This window comes from Gobius niger (genome assembly GCF_951799975.1).
Source record: "Gobius niger genome assembly, chromosome: 5".
Taxonomy (NCBI): Eukaryota; Metazoa; Chordata; class Actinopteri; order Gobiiformes; family Gobiidae; genus Gobius; species Gobius niger.
The window spans coordinates 8831391-8850322 of NC_136856.1; the positions used below are offsets into that span (position 1 = coordinate 8831391).

At 40.2% G+C, this 18932-nt stretch overlaps 1 protein-coding gene across 1 annotated transcript; it reads left to right on the plus strand.

The window, feature by feature from the left end:
• The first annotated feature begins 14050 nt into the window (after positions 1–14050).
• Positions 14051–17764, plus strand: p2ry10 (P2Y receptor family member 10). Its single transcript, XM_079556260.1, has 3 exons — positions 14051–14185; positions 14444–14624; positions 16589–17764. Exons 1-3 carry the CDS (start codon positions 14100–14102, stop codon positions 17435–17437), a joined length of 1116 nt encoding a protein of 371 aa, XP_079412386.1. The 5' UTR covers positions 14051–14099; the 3' UTR covers positions 17438–17764.
• Positions 17765–18932: the final 1168 nt, after the last annotated feature.

Below are 18932 nucleotides of genomic sequence, written 5' to 3' on the forward strand. Positions count from 1 at the left end.
GGTCACATAATGAAGCCATGGTATATTCCATCCAGGGCCGGCCCTGCCTTTATGCAGGCCTTTAAGCAGCTACTTGGAGCCCCACGGCCATCGGGGCCCCCAAAAGCACCTAAATTGCATATACTTTAATAGTAGTTTAATTTGATAGTAAATTTAAAAAAATCAGTTGTTTCGTGTTGCCTACATATATTTTGTATGCTAAGTGTGTGTGCTTTGTTTACACTATTTCAAAGAACCGTTTCATTGAATTTGTAAAAAATAAGTTAAAGAAGTACTAAGTAACTTGTTTACCTTAATAAATCCTTTCGTAGTCCTTCTGGGGGTAATACAAGTGTTAATGGGATGATTGGGGGGTCTTTCATCTCCCCCTGGTGTCTCTGGCCAGAAAACCACACTTGCACCGGGTCGGAGGCACAATACACACTAATGTAATCACGAAGAAGAAGCTAACAGGCTAACTGCGGGCTAGCGCCACTTAAACAGTATTTACAGACAAATTTGAGTGGAAAAAAAAATCTCCATTGTGTAATTGGATGTACAATCTCTCTCTCCCCCTTTGTCTTTTCTGTCAGCGTCGTATTTACTCTCACAGACAATTAATGAGTAAAAAAACGCAACATGCTACAACACCTGCAGTGGCGCTCATGGCCTGTAGGGGCATGAGTTACTTAGTTCTGCTTTAACAAAGAATATAGCAAACCGTCATTAGTTGATATCGACTGGGCCGGCCCTGATTCCATGAGATTTCCACTGAGATTTCCACATTTTTTGCCAACATGGCCTTAAAAAAAACTATGGTAACTAAAAAATGTTTTTAGTTCTGTTTTTTTTGTTTTGTTTTTTTCCGCAAGACTTATAAAAAAAAGAAGCAAAATCAGAACCAAAACAAGCCATGGTCCTGATTTTCCTTGTTTTCCTTTAAAATTAGACTTGTTTTTGATACGAATTGCGTAGACATTTTTTTTCCGAGTTAATGGAGCAAACTGTGTAAAAATAACTTCGTAAAATGTTCTTATATTGTGCGGTTCAAAGTATAGACTCACCATAGTCAGAGACACCACAGACATAGACTGGCACAAAAACACTAACAATAATTTTTCCTAAATGTTCCTAAAGTTGGTAAAGGCATGTACGACAGTCACGACTCCAGATGCACCGGATCAAAGATATGGTGATGTTTATTTGAAAGCTCTTTAGGAGAACACTGTGCCCTTAAGTTCTGTTGTTTTAAACTCTGCACATTTTTTTCATATTGTGCCTTTGACACTTTTCGGTCCAGACTCTGTTTGTGTAACAGCAGCGCGCCGACCTGCTGGGTTATACGTGTCTCATGTTGAAGTTTGAGGCCATTAAACGTTAAATGTTTGGAATTGTTACCATGGCTACGACTATTATTGCAGTCGCCTCGTTCCTCTTGCGCCGGCGTCGACCGGCTTTTGTCTAAAAACATGCACACTCCTCACCGGGAACGCACAAAAGCTCAGTTGGTAATTCACTCTTTTTCTGCAGTGTTTTGACTTAAAATGAGTGGTAGAAGTTTAGTTTTTGTCCTTATTTCAATTTTCTTCCATTTAGACGTTGTTTTATAAGTTGTTTTGAACAAAACTAAATTAGGTACAATGTAATCTGCTTTGTAGCAATCTGTGATAACCTGTACCTATACACAATGGAATAATGTGTATTAGTGCTTTGGAGGTACATAATGTAATAAGACCTTTGGGTTTGGGCTTATGGTTAAGGTTTGATTTAGGGTCTCATGTCTTTTTAGTACAGTATGTACTACTGATACTCATTACTCCATTTTGTATGTACAACATAAGTACAAGATATTACACATTGTTGCAGAGCACACTACATTGTTCTAAATTTGCCAGGCACAATGTGTCAAGGATAGTGTAAAATAGTTACCCTCTTCTCATGCAATTCTTGTTTAAATTTAATGCAACATACTATTGTAAAGAAAAAAGTCAATAGTCAAGACAGTTCTCTCTGGAAGGCACACAGACATAAATCTGAACTCATAACTATATTTTAAAGGTGCACTATGCAACTTTTTATGTAAAAAAAAAGTTGATATTAATATATATTAGACCTGTCAGTGCCCCCGGGATGCTTTGGTGGTTAGCATAGCGCCTTTGCGTACCACCCGATGCCCTGAAGACACTCCTGGATCAATTGTTTTTTTCAGGTTTTCACTGCTGATTGAACCGTATCCATGGTTACATAATACATACACATTCCATTCTGAAAACCTACCAGACATCCTAAAAAACTGAAATAAAATTGATCCTAAAGCGTCATAGGAGCCACAGGGATGGAAAGTAAAGGCGCTAAGCTAACCACCATACAGCCGCTGGGTCACTAAGAGGTCAAATGCAAATATAACAGTGCACCTTTAACTTTATGGTTTACATCAGCCTTAAACCTCCAGTAAGGGCCTTTTTTTTAGCTGACAAATCTGCCAAAATTTGTTTCACATGGCGCTGTTTGAATGTGTTAGAGATTTGATAAACACCTATAACAACTGCTGTTTCCCTTATTATAATATTCTTATACGGGGAAGTGCACAACATGTAATTTAAGTATATATATTATTTCTAAATAATATGAAATCAAATATATAGAGTATCAGCCTTTTTGTTTGATGATAGACATTGGCTGCTTCAACTCAATCACTTTGCCCTAACTAAATTAAAATGTTAGTTGTGGTACAAATTTGTCTTAACACATTTTTAGCATCCGAGTCTTTGCAAAAACCTGCAAGTTCATGAAATTTAGATGCACAGTTTTTTCCCCACAAAATAAATGTGGTCTTGAATGGGGAGTTCATTCAGCGTTCCTTCCCCTCAGAGCTGAGTGTTGTCTTTGAGAGTGGAGTGGGTGCAGTGGAGGAGCTGCTGTGTCATGGGCCAAATGCTGATTATGAAACGCAGAAATGCTCCATTGTTTGGGGCTGAATGAGCCCTCTCTGTCTTAATCAGGCTTTGCGTTTAGATCTGAACAAAGTCGCTTAAATTACAGTCCGTTATACAAATTCAACGCACAATGAAGTCAGACGGATCCAAAATCGCAGTGAGAAAAGGGTCATGCCAAGTCAGCAGATCTGAGACCTAATACAAAAACTGTATTATTTCTTCTCCATTCTCCCTTTCCCTTACTAAGTGTGGAATTCTTCCACTTGATCCCAGGGCTAAAACACAGAGGCGATTTTTATTAACAAAGAAGGCTAAATATACTGTATATTGATCTTGTAAAGTGAATGGGTTCTTCCTCATAAGATTCTGCAAATGTTGGTCCAAGTGAAGTAAAACAGGCTCGCGGAGACGATTGTTTTGCTTCAGTTCCAAACAAGTTTCTGTTCACTTTTCCAATAGACAAACTATAAAAAAACAAAACAATTTTTTTTTAAAATTTCAAAGAATGATGTGAGTTTGTCAGATACACCAGTGTTGGGTAGTAACTGAATACCTCTATTTGTGGATGTCCAAATATCAGACAGTTTAAGTATTGGTATGAAGGAACGATTTTCTCTATCTGATGTAAATATGTGATTCTTCAGACTTCAGCTGTTGTGTTGTAAACCAGATGTTAATTGGTATCATTCACAGGGCGCATCCCGGATGACTTGGATTTAGTGTGTAGTGCTCAAGCGATAATTTAACCCTCCTGTTTTGTTCTGGGTCAAATTGACCCGTTTTAAAGTTTGAAGATCAAGGAAAAAATGTTTAAAGTATTTTTTCAGTATAAAACTTCTTCTGCTTGCCTTATTTAGTGTAATCAACATATAATATGAAAATGGTTCATCTCACATATTTGTAGCCACCCCTGCATGTTTATATCACATAGATACTGTTCGGGTTAATTGGATCCAGCATCAAACTGGGGGTACAAGGCAAAAATGTCATTGTAACTGTGAGACATATTTCACCCCAAACACACAGGCACCCCCCGGAATCGACCCGGAACATCATTGAGACAAATCCAGACGAATGAACATAACAGGAGGGTTAAAGGAAGCCTAATAAATAATTAAGTGCTATATTTGTCATTGTAGAACTATACAATGAAATTGTGTTCAGGTGTTAGTCCTGAGCCGCTGCGACTGAGCGCACCACCTCTGTGGGCCAACCTGACCAGCGTGTTATTAGAGGTCGGTGCAGCACCCGGAGGAAACCTGGCTGCCTTCTGTCTCCTCTGATCTTCTGAAACGGTGCAGCGCCTCCTGGGTTTGTCCCTGTTTCAGAGCGTGGTGTCCTGCACTGGTCAGCTCCACCTCGTCCTTCCTCTTCCTCCGGCACAGGCTTAGCTGTGAGTCTAGCTCCTCCTGACGCCTCCTCTGTGCTGCAGGTGTGGGGGCTCTTGGTGCCTCTTCAGGGTTTTAGAAGAAGAAATGTGTAGGTCTCTCATAAGATAAGATAAGAGATAAGATGGTACTTTATTGATCTCACAGATGGAGAAATTGCATTCGATGAGAGAGCATCCGGCAGCAGCACCCATTCAGTGCGCACCACTCTTTTTTTTTTTTTTTTTTTGGTGAAAGATCGTTGTGTCGCGGCCGCCATCTTCACTGTTTTGGTCACAGGAGGAGCACTGGTTGATGGGAAAGCCGTAGACGGTGACCACGGCGGTGGAGCTCTTGTGCTTGGCCACGATGTTCTTGGCCACACAGGTGTAGTTGGCCGTGTGGGACAGACGCGCCTGCTTGATGATCAGGTTGTGGTCCACGGTGATGTAGAAGTTCCTGTCCTCGGGCGGGTCGATGATCTCGTTGTCCTTCAGCCACTCCACCCGCATGACCTTGGAGGATGGAGAAACTGTAGCTGCCCTCTGTCTCCTCTGATCATCTGAAACGGTGCACCGCCTCCTGGGCTTGTCCCCGTCTCAGAGCGTGGTGTCCTGCACTGGTCAGCTCCACCTCGTCCTTCCTCTTCCTCCTAAGCTAGCTGTTTACTTTATACTTTAATTTAACTTTTAATAAGTACTTACTATGTCTCCGAGCTGGCCTGGTGTCGCCTCGGGGTCCCCCCAGAACAGCTTGAGGTGGTGTGTGTGGATCGGGAAGTCTGGGCATCTCTGCTGAGACTGCTGCCCCTGGATGGATGGATGGATGGATGGATGGATGGATGGATGGATGGATGGATGGATAGATGGATGGATGGATGGATGGATGGATGGATGGATGGATAGATGGATGGATGGATGGATGGATGGATAGATGGATAGAATAAGTAACAGTAACAGAAAGATATTGAGTTAAAAGTACGTAAGAGGGTGGGATTAAATAAGTCTTTACTTCTCCCCACTCCTTTTCAGAAAAAATAAAAATGTGCAAAATGCTTTGTTTGTCTTCAGTTGTATATGTTTTGAGCTGCACATTTTGGTAACTGCCTCACTCATGGCAAGTTGTATTTTTTTATGGTCCAAATAAAATATTTTTCATTAATTATTTATAATACAGTTCAGTTCCAGTCCTAAAATCACTGGAATACATGGGAATACTCAATCATTACATTTCAGCTTTTTTCCAACATCGGCACCGTGTTTCATGGGATGTGATCTGCTTCACTCCTGCTGCACACTGGTGGTAACTCATCAACATAAAACCCACAACTTTTAAACAGAAACACAAAACTTACAATCACAACAAAGGTTTATCGATGGAAAATATTGATATTCAGTCAATAGTGACAAAATTGCAAATAAGATGTGGGCTTTCGAAAAGTCTATGGAAAACTTGGATGAGACTTTTACTTCTGGTTAGGGTTAGGGTTAGGGTCTTGCTCAGGAATACAACAACAGTTTAATTTAGCATCAGCCTCCTTATATAGTCTACCAAAATACACACAATCAATGGCTGGGTTTCTGAAAATATTCTTTTTTGTTTTTACATGAGTAGTGATTAGCATAATGAGCAACACATGAGGAAGAATAGGCTTAGGCTGTGTGTGTGTGTGCAAACAAAGTCCCACAAATCCCATAATATGTGCATGTATTTGCAATAAGCGTACGGAGAATTCAAGGTCAAACGCTCGAATCACTCGAAGTCATTGTCTCGTTCGGAGTGAGCCGAGCCGCTTCCTGCTGTGTGTGGGACATACCAGAGACAATGCAGAGACCCGCGACTGTAGGAGCTGCATACTTCGCTTTAGGATCTGCCCAAACATCTATATTTCCTCCGGACGACGCAGAGAATATTACTGTGGTTTGTTTATTCATTCTTTCGCACCGAGCTGAGAGAGTCCTTCGGAATGTAGGACCCTCCACAAACCGAGTACTGCAGTAGGGCAGAGTCAAAGCAAGATTTTCATTCACAAATATGCAGATTTTGATTGACAACTTACCGCTCAACAAGAGAAAAGAAAAAACTATATATAAATAAATCTTATTCGTAGTCCCTCTGGGGGTAATACAAGTGTTTATGGGATGACTGGAGGGTCTTTCATCTCCCCCTATAGTCTCTGAACAGAAAACCACAATTACAACTTGACTGTCACCGGGTCGGAGCCACCAATACACACTCATAGAATCACGAAGAAGAAGCTAACAGGCTAACAAGCGAAGCTAACAGCGGGCTAGCGCCACTTAAACAGTATTTACAGCCAAGTTTGAGAGAAAAAATGATTTCCATTGTGTAATTGGATGTACAATATCCCTCTCTCCCTTTATCTTTTCTGTCAGCGTAGTATTTACTCTCACGGACAATTAATAATTAAAAAATCGCAACTTGCTACGACACCTGCAGACTGCTAATACTTGCTACTCTTAGGAATACATTTAAAATATAAAATACAAATACTTTAACTACAATTACTACTACTACCACAGGGTTTCCGCAGAGCATCAAATGAAGTGTGCTGCTTCAACAACTTTCTGTGATGCAAGAAGTTTTATTTGCATTTGTTTTTCCTTATCAAGATCTGGTATTGATGGGAGAGTGTGACCACTGTGCAAAGCCTTCTCCAGCACATCCCAAAGATTCTCAACAGGGTTAAGATCTGGACTCTGTGGAGGCCAATCCATGTCCCGCGCGCCGCTCTTTCACAGTGTGAGCCCGATGAATCCTGGCTTTGTCATCATCAGGGAAGAAGAAATCCATTGACGGGATAACCTGGTCATTCAGGATGTTCAGGTTGTCAGCTCATCTCATTCTTTTGGCACATATTGTTATTCAACCTGACCTACTCAGGTCAGCTCAGCTCAGTTTTGGCTGATGCTACACACCTTTTTTGCTCAAAGGTTTCGAATTCGAATTTGCTTTTGAATAGTGAAATTTCCCCTCATTCCTCAGATTTAATATTTGCAAATCTCACGAAATAAACAGCTTTCCCTACACTTGTGGCATCTTGTAACTCATATTATTATACGGCTCTTCACAACGTAAGTAGAAGCTCCGTTGATTTGAATGGGATTTCCCAACGTTCTACCGGTCATTATTTTCTGATAAAGGACCTCTGAAAAAAATTATGACGCTGCCAATGGCAACGGAGTTCGTGCTTTCATATCACTCCGCGCGTACGTAGTAGCGACACTATCTGTCCCCGTCACGAGAGAAGTTGTGGGAATCGCTCGTGAAGTTAGCGTGAGTCTGACTTTCAACTTACCCAGAGATTCACCACTGCGCCTTCAACTAAGTAGCTAGGCTACTTGCTGCTTCTAGCCTAGCAAAACGTTGCCGAGCAACGCGCAAACTTTTGGGAACTATTTGTCGCGGAAGTCATTAAATAAACCTTCCGACCTTCATAAAAGTGTACGAAGTTTATGTTGTGTGTGTTCAGTTGGCAAATGGCCGTATAATAAAGACTTCCCCCCGCTCACTTCCGTCAATAACCTTTCGGAGTTACTACGCGGACGTTGTGCTCCTGTATCATTACGCCTCACAATATAGTACCCCTTTTTATCTGCTTATAAAATCGAAATGTTACATTTCTGTGTAAATATACTTCGCTTGAAAACACTTCACGTAACTTTATTTAAATAGGGAACACGTGCTTGGTAGCTTCTATCGTGAGCTTTTTTGGAGCTATATGACATGTGGGAGAGGCTGCGTATGTGCTCCGTTTGCGTGGCAGAGCGCACGGACAAAGACCAGACGGGGATATATTAACTCGTCTAAGGTTAGGTAAGAACATATCTCAGTATGTAAAACGGTGGCCTATTCCTTTAATAAGTAATATTACATTAAAGCAGTAGTAAGTAAATCATGCCCCTAGAGGCCATAAGAGCAACTGCAGGTGTCGTAGCAAGTTGCGATTTTTTAACTTATTAATTGTCCGTGAGAGTAAATACTACGCTGACAGAAAAGGCGAAGGGAGAGAGGGATATTGTACATCCAATTACACAATGGAAATAATGTTCTGTAAATACTGTTTAACTGGTGCTAGCCCACAGTTAGCTTTACCTGTTACCTGTTCTTCTTCGTGATTCTATTAGTGTGTATTGGTGACTCCGGTCCGATGGCAGTGAAGTTGCGATTGTAGTTTTCTGGCCAGAGACACTAGGGAGCAATAAAAACACCCCCCAATCATCCCACTTGTATTACCCCCAGAGGGACTACGGGAAGGATTTATTAAGTTAAACAAGTTACTGTATTGCTTTAAAAGAAAGGATTAAATGTAGCCTGGGCCACTATAAGAGTCTATTTACAGTCGCCCCCCGCGCATGCCTGCCTCTGTAACATTTCACCACAGGAGAACATCTCAGAGTTACGGGGGTGAGTGGACATTATGTCACAGTTAAAATAGTTGTGTGGGAGTGTGGTGGGGATGTACCGACAGCTGACCCGCTGCTCCGATGGTTCATGACGGGAATGTCACGAAAAGGCGCCAAAGCACACCATTAAAATGTTTCAGTTTCAGGCCAGGGGTTTCTGTCATGCAAAGTAACTGAAGAAGGTTGGCCTTAAAACCCTGGGCTGCACTGACCTCTAGCGGTGACAATCTATAATGCATGGACTCAACGTACCTGGATGTTATTTCTAGGCAATTACTGTTATACCTGTTTAATGCAATTGATTAAAGGAGTTTAAGGAAGGAGATTATGTTTTAAAGGGCAAGATAACAAAGCCCCGCCCTAGTTGTGTAGCTTAGTGGTTTCCAGTGGGATTTAGTGGTAGACAGGGGCGGACTGGGACTGAAAAACGGCCCTGGACTCTGACCAGCCTGGTCCAAATTAGCGTAAATGCGACACTTCTTGACCAAAGAGCAACAGTGTAATGCCTGATTTGAAAGCTAAGACCTACAAAAGTGATTGAAACTTTTTTGGTCACTTTTTGTGTGTGTTTTTTTGTTGAGTATTCGTCACTGTCTTGTGTTTTTGTTATGTTATTATGTCACGTATCAAAGCAATGAAGAAAAGCAATGAAAAACCAACAAAATAGCCATGTTTTGTTGGTTTTTCATTTCATTGCATTGTTGTGTTTTCGTCTCTTTTTTGTCATCTTTTCATTGCTTTTTTCCGTTGCTTTGTAGTTGTGTTTTCGTCACATTTTTGTCGTGTTTTTGTGGAGTTTTTGTTGGTTATTCATAGCTTTTTATCGTTGCTTTTTTTGTCACGTTTTTTATCGTTGCTTTTCCGGCACATTTTTGTTCCATTTTCATCCTCGTCGCTATTTTGATGCTTTTCTTTGAAGCTTTTAGATTTAGGTAAAGCTTGGTCAAGGCGGGGGATAAGAGGAGAAATTTGAGAGGCCGGACTGGCCCTATAGAGCCGGTGGCCCTTCTGTGCTCTTCCAGAATGAACACATGGCCCGTCCGCCCCTGGTGGTAGACCGTGTACCCCCTACCTCAAGGGTGTTGCAGTTTATTCAGAAAGCAACCACTTAAAACCGGTGTTATATAAAGCATAAAAACAACTTGCGTTTAGAATAAAGCAAACATTGTCGCAGAACTACACATTTTACTGCAAAACATAGCTTTTCCGATCATAACAATGTTCAGTTTCCCCTTTTTTTCAATCTGTCTTTAGGCCTAACTTTATTCCTCAGTCTGCTGATATGAGTTAGATAAACAGTAGATTAAAATATGGACGACTATAACCTAAATGTACATTATAATTTAGATGGCCAAGCTCGCCTCCATCATGGACAACACCTCCCACCCAGTGCGCGGGACTGGAGAGGAGCTGAGCAGCTCTTTCAGTGGAAGACTGAGACACCCTCAGTGCAAGAAGGAGGTCCTTCATCCCCACTGCTGTTAGACTGAACAACAACACTGTAAAGTAACATTGTGCAATAACCCTTATCAGCGCCTCCTATTCCCTGTACCAGCGTCACTTATTGACAACCTGCACTGCAATTCAACTCCTCAAGATTTTTGCTTTAACTTATTGATATAAGACATCTCTTTTTTTGTACTATCTATCTGTTTGCAAATTTCCTGTCTGTTTTGCACAACCCGAGTGATCTTATGCCGAATGTAGCAAGTGAATTTCTCCGTTGTGAGATCAATAAAGGATTATCTTATCTGAGGGAATAGGGAATGCATTTGTGTGTCTGCTGTGTGAGGCTACTGAAGTAATGTGATGAATGGAAACAAACACTACGGCTCAAAAGTGTGGGGTCACCGAGGCCAGTTTTATAGCTTTTCTAATCAGCATAATTGCACGAGGGTTTTCTAATCATCAATCACGATTAGCTAACGCGATGTACCATTAAACACTGGAGCGATGGCAACTCTGCAAACCAATGTAGGTCCTATTCCATTAAAAATCACCTGTTTCCAGCTAGAATGGGCATTCATAACATTAACAGTGTCTACAAGGTATTTCTGATTAATTTAAGGTTAAGTGACCCCAAACGTTCGAGCGGTAGTATATTAATAACGTGTATCGAAAGCAAGACAACATTTGTAGATGTGAAAGAGAACACAGGAAGTCTTATTTTGACACACCCTGCATGATTTCTCATTTCCACAGGAGGAGGGCACGAATAAGAATTAACCACAACCTCTTACACCAAATGTGTGGAAATGTGCTGAATGTGCTGAACATTTAAAACAACCAGGGACATTAAAATGTGAAAATGAAGCAAAATAAATTAACTAAATGGGGACAAAGCAACAAGTGAGTTTTAATAAAGAAGCAATGAGTTTCTACTGGACGAGTGACATGTGTTTAACACAAGGGGAAGGGAATCTGTACAACATCTTTCACATCACACCAGTGTTCATTTAATTTTGATGTAGTTTTAGTCTTAAATGACATTTAATGTTTGTCAAGATTTAGTCAAATAATTATTTTCTTTTCCAGTTTTAGTTTGCTAAAATTGCATTTAAATTTGGTGGATTAAATTTAAAATTGATTTTGTCGACTTAACACATTTTGCAGTTCACTGCACCAGCCACATGGCTCCTCCTGCAGGTGGTGTCTGTCACCTTTGCATTTATAATATTCAATTAAGATCCAAAGCCTCATGGAGCTTCTCCCACATGAACAAAGCTCAGAGCTGTTCCTTTGGCTGTGAATTTAAATTATATGTCTTTCAAAGAGTAAGTGGAGGTTTGGATGAATTTAGTCTCTTCTTTTCATTTTTATTTAGTATTATTTTGACAAAAATATCTGGACATTTCAGGCATAGTTTTAGTCTCATAAGCAACTTTTACTTTTTACTTTTCACTGTATGACACAACTAAAGTCACTCTAAGAGCTTTGACCAATATACACGTGTTCACACAGTTAGATGATGCGGTGCTCTGTGTCTAAGGAGCTTTATTCCTGAGGTTCTATAATGAGAACTTTATATGAAGCTTGGTGGGGTTCGTAGCAGATTCTCTCTCTCTCTCTCTCTCTCTCTCTCTCTCTCTCTCTCTCTCTCTCTCTCTCTCTCTCTCTCTCTCTCTCTCTCTCTCTCTCTATACGTATGGATATATAAACAGCATCCATCCACTAACCTTTATATTTGATATTTATTGCCTACATACTGTATAACATGCCACAAATGCTTTCGCTCATTAAATATAGAGAGATGTGTTCACTGGGCTCTGAGCCTTTAATTCACCCTTGAAACAAACCTGAAACATGTTATTCTACAGAGGTCTTAAAGTTATAGGCAGGTGTCCAGGGGTGACTCTTTGAGCTCATGTGGAGATGGAATAAAGTTACAGACAAGCATTAATGCTGCGTTTTACTGTCGTGGCCACAGGAGGAGAATGCTGCACTAATGTGTATCCAAATCCACTCTGAACTGGGACAACTGGGCGTCGTTTTGTTGAGTAAAATCAGTCATAGTAAAACACCTTCATGCAGGAGGACGTGCACGTGCCACATGGAGAACTGCAGCGTTTTTACGTCATTAACGTAGTGTTGTGAGATCAAGCTTCCTCTTCCTTCAGTGCAGTGACCAATATCTAACTCTGCAGCCTCAACGGGTGCCAGAGACTCATGCATCGATTCTAACCAAAACCGCGGTGACGCATGTCCGCCTGTCTCTAACGGTGCCAGGCTTCTGCAGCGCTGGACCAAAAACGACAATACAAAATCATTTTCTATCACTGTTTCTGAGTTATACAGTCTCATCTTTGCACGGGTTGGAGCTGTGTTTCAAACATGCTGATTGTTTTGGAGATAGGATGAGCACAATACAGGTAACGTGCCAATTTTTGCTTTTTATTAATATTTTTAGATGCCACGTCATGCATTTGTGATTGTTTTTGACAGTTTTTAAAATCTATTTGCCATATGAATCTGCTTATCAGCTACAGTGTTGCCAACAACCATTTATCTATTCAATATCATTGTTTATTAAACTTAAAATGTATGCATCCATCAAATTGCACAATAACTGAACAAAAACAAAGATACTTACTATTTCCTATATGAGCTTTGAAGCACTTGATTGCAATGCGATTACTGCCTGACTGAAGTTGGAGTCCATATCTCTGAACAGTATGCAGCGGTCAGTGTCAGAAGGGGTGACATGGGGACAGTTGATGCACACAGGAGAAAGCGAGACCCTTGTATGAAGAAAGAAATGCACATTTTCACTATAATGCCATCAACATGAATTACAAGGATGTTGCAAATTAGACGCACATAAACCGATCTTGCTTCATCCCTTATCTTAATGTTATTTTATCTACGTGATTTGAAAAGATCGTGGTGGGGATGTCTGACAGTTAGCCAATTAGATGCTTAAGATGTGTATCTTGCTCAAACTTTCATGCAACAAATTGGTCTCTTGCAGAATAATTAATTATATACAGTTTGTCAATGCCAGTGCCTCGAAAGGTTAGAGTAAAACAGGCTTAAAACTACAGCAATGAAGTTTCTGTTCCTCCGAAAGGGGTGGAAAGAGTGGTTTGGTTATACAACCAAAAATACATGCCTTATGTGTTAATACCCTGACATAGCAAAACAATTAAGAAAAGGAAATGTGTTTAAAAAACTTTATAGTGTAGCTTTTCCCACAATTATGTGAAATTGAGAAAAGAGCGTTAAGAACTATGTAAGAGTATTTTTTCCAAAACAAGTGTCTAACTTTAATTGGAGCTGACAAATAAATCTTCAACATGACCTACCTGTGCATCCAGATGTGGAGGAAACACCTTCAAATCAAAGATTACTTGATTGTGTTCATTTATTCATAGTTAAAATGATGCTTTATATGAAGAAAAAAGTTGTGCACGTTCACATTTTGATTTTGATATATACACATACACATACATACATACATACACATACATACATATATATATACGTATATATACCCTAACCCTATATACGTAAACACCTACATGCACACACCCGCATACGCATATGAAAGTAAGTGAAAATAAAAATAAAAACCTTGAAAAAAAAGAAAAGTTTCCAAGAAATCAATTTATAATAGATAGACCAAACAGATTGTTTTGCTCCATAGATTGCAATAGAAATTAACATTTATCTTTTATGAAGCAGCCTTGAAAATAATTTTCATAAATATATTCCAAATTTTGTTCAGTTCTGTTGTTTTACTTTTGACTATAAATGTTATTTTTTCAAGGGCCAAAGTAGTATCCAGTTCTTAAGAGATTTCAACAAGCACCCGGAGAACAAAAATGGTCATGAACACGAACTCCTCCATCCATTGCGATGACGACAGCCATTGGGAGAAGCAGAGTGACGGGATGTACATGTACTTCTACCTGCTGCTGTTTCTACCTGGACTCGTTCTCAACACCACCGCCCTGTGGGTCCTGTGCCGATACATCAGGTCACTTACTCAAAACTGTACCTTATGTAAAAAAGGAGTTTACTTTGGCTGAGGTCGTCATGGTGAATTATTTGTCTGTATTCTCTGCATCACCAACAAACTGTAGCCTCAGTCGTCAATATCATACAGCTTTGGCCCTGCAGCTTCAAACATTCTTTTACTGATATGAGAGTGACTGACTCCAGATGAAGATGTAACAGGCAGGTCAGTTTTTCCATGGGCCTACTTTATAAACCTGTGTCCTGTGATGTTTTGCAGTAAGAAGACCAAAGCAGTGATCTTCATGATCAACCTGGCGTTGGCAGACTTGGTTCACATTCTGTCTCTGCCTCTGAGGATCTACTATTACCTCACTCACAAGTGGCCGTTCGGGCAGGCGGCCTGTCTCGGCTGCTTTTATCTCAAATACCTCAACATGTACGCTGCCATCATGTTTCTGGTAAGAAGAATAGAAGTTAATATGGGCATGAAACAAATTGCAATTACATAAAGTGTGCAAAAATGTGCGACTGTGTTGAACTCCCAAAATTCTATTTATTTCCGGAGGAGATATCTGATCTGATCTTATCTGCTACAAGTTACTTAGCTGTTATGATTTCAGTGTCATCGTGATTACTGATCTTCAAGTGATGAAATATTATGGTGAAGAGGGGGGTATCTGTTCAGGCTGGGGTAGAGAGTTGAAACAGAATTACCTTTTTCTTATCATTTATTGATTGATGTAAATTTTCAATGTGAAATTAGTTTTAATTAATACAAACCTTTTAAATGAACCTTAACATACAAATTTAGGTGAAGGCTTTCTATTCCAGTACCTTTTCAACACACAACATTTTTCAATTTTACTTTAAAGAGAAAAACAGAAAAAAAATACTTAAAATACTTAAATGCTCCACACACTACCCAGCCTTATCTCAGCCTTATCTCAGCCTTATCTCAGCCTTATCTCAGCCTTATCTCAGCCTTATCTCAGCCTTATCTCAGCCTTATGTCCATTGCGTCCATTGCGTCCATTGTTTTACCTTGAGTTTGTGTCATGTGCATGTGTGGTGTCTCTGTATGTGTGGGTGGAGAGAATGTGAATGCGACAATGTATTTGTACTTGTGGGAGGACGTGGGTGTGAGAGAATGTTTTGTTCAAATCTGTAAAGCACTTTTAAATCATATGCTACATGATTGATTGACTATCTACAAATATTAACAACATGTCTTAAAGGGACTATACAGAGTTTAAAAATGTTAAAATTAAGTATTTTCCTCCCCCTACATGTTCCAGCCATGTCCTAATGTATAGAATGAGCCCAGACCTGTTCAACTGCCTCTAAAATCCTGCACTGTCACTCAAAAGTTGCTACTTCGGGTCCGAATTGCCGAATGGCCAACTTGTATCTAGTCTCTTTAAGTACAATTATATACGACTATATACAAACATACCTTGCGGAGAAAGCAAAGCATATGTTAGACAAGTAAGAAAACACAAGATGGCAGCTGAAGGTCAAAACGCAAGCTGGACAAAATGTGAAGGAAGATGGTCACATGATCACCCAATCAGTATTTATGGCCACCTGGTGCCGCTTTTTTAAACATATGCCCTGCAGAAGACCCTCTCTAGGTTGAAACGCGTCGGCATGTCCATTTAATAAAGGACTTAGTCAGAGTGCCTCAGATCCTCTTTTTCCTTTATTTACAGGCGTTGAAAACTAGCCCTGTAGCTAATACAGACACATTTACAGAAATGTTCAATGTGTTGTCCCTATAAAATAAACTAATACATGAATAATACACTACAAAAAGTAAATATCAAGCTTTGGCTTAAATGACTTGAATTGAGGAAATGTATCTTGTTTTGAGCTGTTTTCACTCATTTAGACACTTTTCCTGATCGGACCAAGTTTACTTTGCTTGTTTGAGGACATTTCAGACCAGTTCTAAGGTAAATCTCGCTTGAAATAAGAAAATAAAACTGCCAATGAGATAAGACCAATTGTCTTACTCCATTGGCAAAGAAAATTACCTGAAATAAGGACGAAATGTATAGAAACGAGTCAGAAACATCTCAGAACGAGTGAAATAATCTGGGACAAACGCCCAAGAACTTCTTAACTAGTCAAAACAACAAAAATTTGGATTATTATGCTCAAATTGAGATCTTTATACTGATCTAGTTAATTATTTTTTGCAGTGACTAGATTAGTTGCAGACCTGTCTTGTCAAAAGCCCCATGCTGATCAATAAGTATGACCTTTGACCGATTAATATTGGCGATGATCCTCCTGGTCGAGGAGGATCATCGCCAGAATTACAACGATCTGATCTGATGACCTTCTTTATGTTGTTGAATCAATTTGGAAACGATTGTATGTTTTTTTCTTCTGGTTGTAAGTATGTTGATGTCTCTTGCAGGTGTGCATCAGTGTGCAGAGATGCGTCTTTCTTCTCAAACCGTTCTCCGCCCGGGGATGGAGGCGACGCTATGACTTGCTGATCAGTTTCGTGGTGTGGGTCGTGGTCGGACTGGGCTGCTCTCCTTTCATTTTCATGCGCTCCTCCTCCAGCTCTCTCGACGCCAACGTATCTGCAGTCTCCAACGTGACCCAGTTTATGTTCACAAACGGACCTCATGCGGACCCGTCCAACCAGACCAGAGGATGCTTCAAGGACCTGCCGATGCGCCCCGTCCCGCTGTCTGTCTTGGTGATGATGATGACTTTAGGAGAACTGTTTGGCTTCCTGATACCTTTGCTCTGTAATTTTTACAGCTCGTTTCGAATCGCGCGCTCTCTCACTAAGAAACAAGAAAGTGAAGCTTGTCAGAGCTCGACGAGAAGCAGACTGTTCTCTTTCTCCTCCAGTGACGAAAGTAGATACGGGGAAACGCACGCCAAATGTGAGAAACGTCGAGCTTTGAGGATGGTGCTGAGCTGCTCCTGCCTCTTCTTACTTTGCTTTGGTCCCTATCACGTCAGCTTTCTGCTTTACCTACTGGCCTCCCAGAATATACTGACTGATTGTGGGATCCGTTTAGCCGTAAAGCAGTTCCATTCAATATCCCTGTGCATATCTAATCTGAGCTGCTGCCTTAATCCTGTCCTGTATTACTTCTTAACTGCTGAGTTTAGGATGCACTTCACAATGCGGAGCCCCTCCCTTTCAGGAACACTCCTCTCCTCGCCCCTAAACTCTCCGACAAATATACCATCCAATAACAACAGGCCTAAACGCATGGAAAGTACTCTGTCAACCTCTGACTGAGGCCTTGAGGCTTTTTAGGACTCTCTATCCAGTTTCTGCCAGGAAATTCTGTCTGTGAAGGAAACGAACAGAACTGGGGACAATGGACAGCCTTGGGGGACTCCAATGAACACCGGGAACCAATCTGATGTGGGTTCAAACAAGTTTTAATGGTTGAAAAGTAATTGAATCTCATAGTTCACAGTACAGGGACATAGAAACCTTCAATGCTGTGTTTTTAAAAGGACTCGCCCAGAAACATTAACATCAGACAAGAACAAAACAGATAAAGTCGCAGCAATTCTCACCTGCCATCTAAGGAGGAAGTGATGCACTGGTGTGAAAATTATGGTGATAGTAGACTCCAGTGTATTTGCAGTTATCACATTTGGGCTGAGAGCGGATGTAAACTGACCAAAGACTCACAGCTTTACTGGTCACAGCTGAGAATTCAACTCATCTTTTATCAATTTAAGATAGAAGGATAGGTTAACTCTGCAAAAATGTGTGCTAAGAGGCCCAACTATTCCGGGATAGAGTCATAGGATGTTGATTTTGGCTTTTATCTTCATCTTAAAATAGCACATATGGTATTGGGAGTGAAGGAGGACACTGAGTTATGAGCATGCTCAGCGGTGGTCATGCACTCACTAAATTATTACTTAAGAAAGTATGCAGAAGGAGTGGCATTGCACATATTTTTGACTCTTTTAATAAAACCCGAATCATGACATTCATTTCTGTCACTAAGGCAAATGTACTGCCCCCTAGAGTGCAATGATGATATTGTCTTGGATTAAGCTTTACGCATTTATCATTTACAACAAGGGAATCACTCCAGGAAACCTTGCATTCAAAATACAGAAAGTATAAGCTATAAATAAGACAAATGTTGGTATTAATTATGTATTATGTCATCTTTTCCTCACTTATTTGTTTTAATGCTGTGTAAATAATAAATCCTACTTGTATTTGAATACTGCCTATACAGTTCAGAATGATGTATTATACTGATTTAGATGAAGTCAATGTTGTGGTTAGAGCTTCTCTTTGGCAGCAGCTGGAAACAGGTGGTGGCACATTGTGTGCAAAAACTTCCTCCCACAACATTCAAACACCAGGGCAACTGTAATTGTAACTGTCATGACCTGAATTCAACTACACAGACGACACACTCCCACATAGCCTCTAATACACTGCTTATATGCAGAAGCACAGAAGGGGAAGCCCAGAAGCCCAAGCAGAATGCTCAATTACCATATCTCTGTAAAGTTTAAGCAGTAAACATTGTCTAATTTGTTTGGATTTTTTCAAATATTTAAACCCTCTTAATGGTTGCACTGCAGTTCACCATAGACTGCAAAAAGTAATTAACTAGATCAGTATAAACATCTCAATTTGAGCACAATAATCCAAATTTTAGTTGTTTTGACTAGTTAAGAAGTTCTTGGCCATTTGTCCTAGATTATTTCACTTGTTCTGAGATGTTTCTGACTCGTTTCGATACATTTCGTCC

Coding starts and splice junctions, on each gene's coding strand:
- p2ry10 (XM_079556260.1), top strand. CDS start 14,100: ATGTACATGTACTTCTACCTGCTGCTGTTTCTACCTGGACTCGTTCTC. Junction 14,186..14,443: donor GTCCTGTGCCGATACATCAG/GTCACTTACTCA, acceptor GATGTTTTGCAG/TAAGAAGACCAAAGCAGTGA. Junction 14,625..16,588: donor ACGCTGCCATCATGTTTCTG/GTAAGAAGAATA, acceptor TGTCTCTTGCAG/GTGTGCATCAGTGTGCAGAG.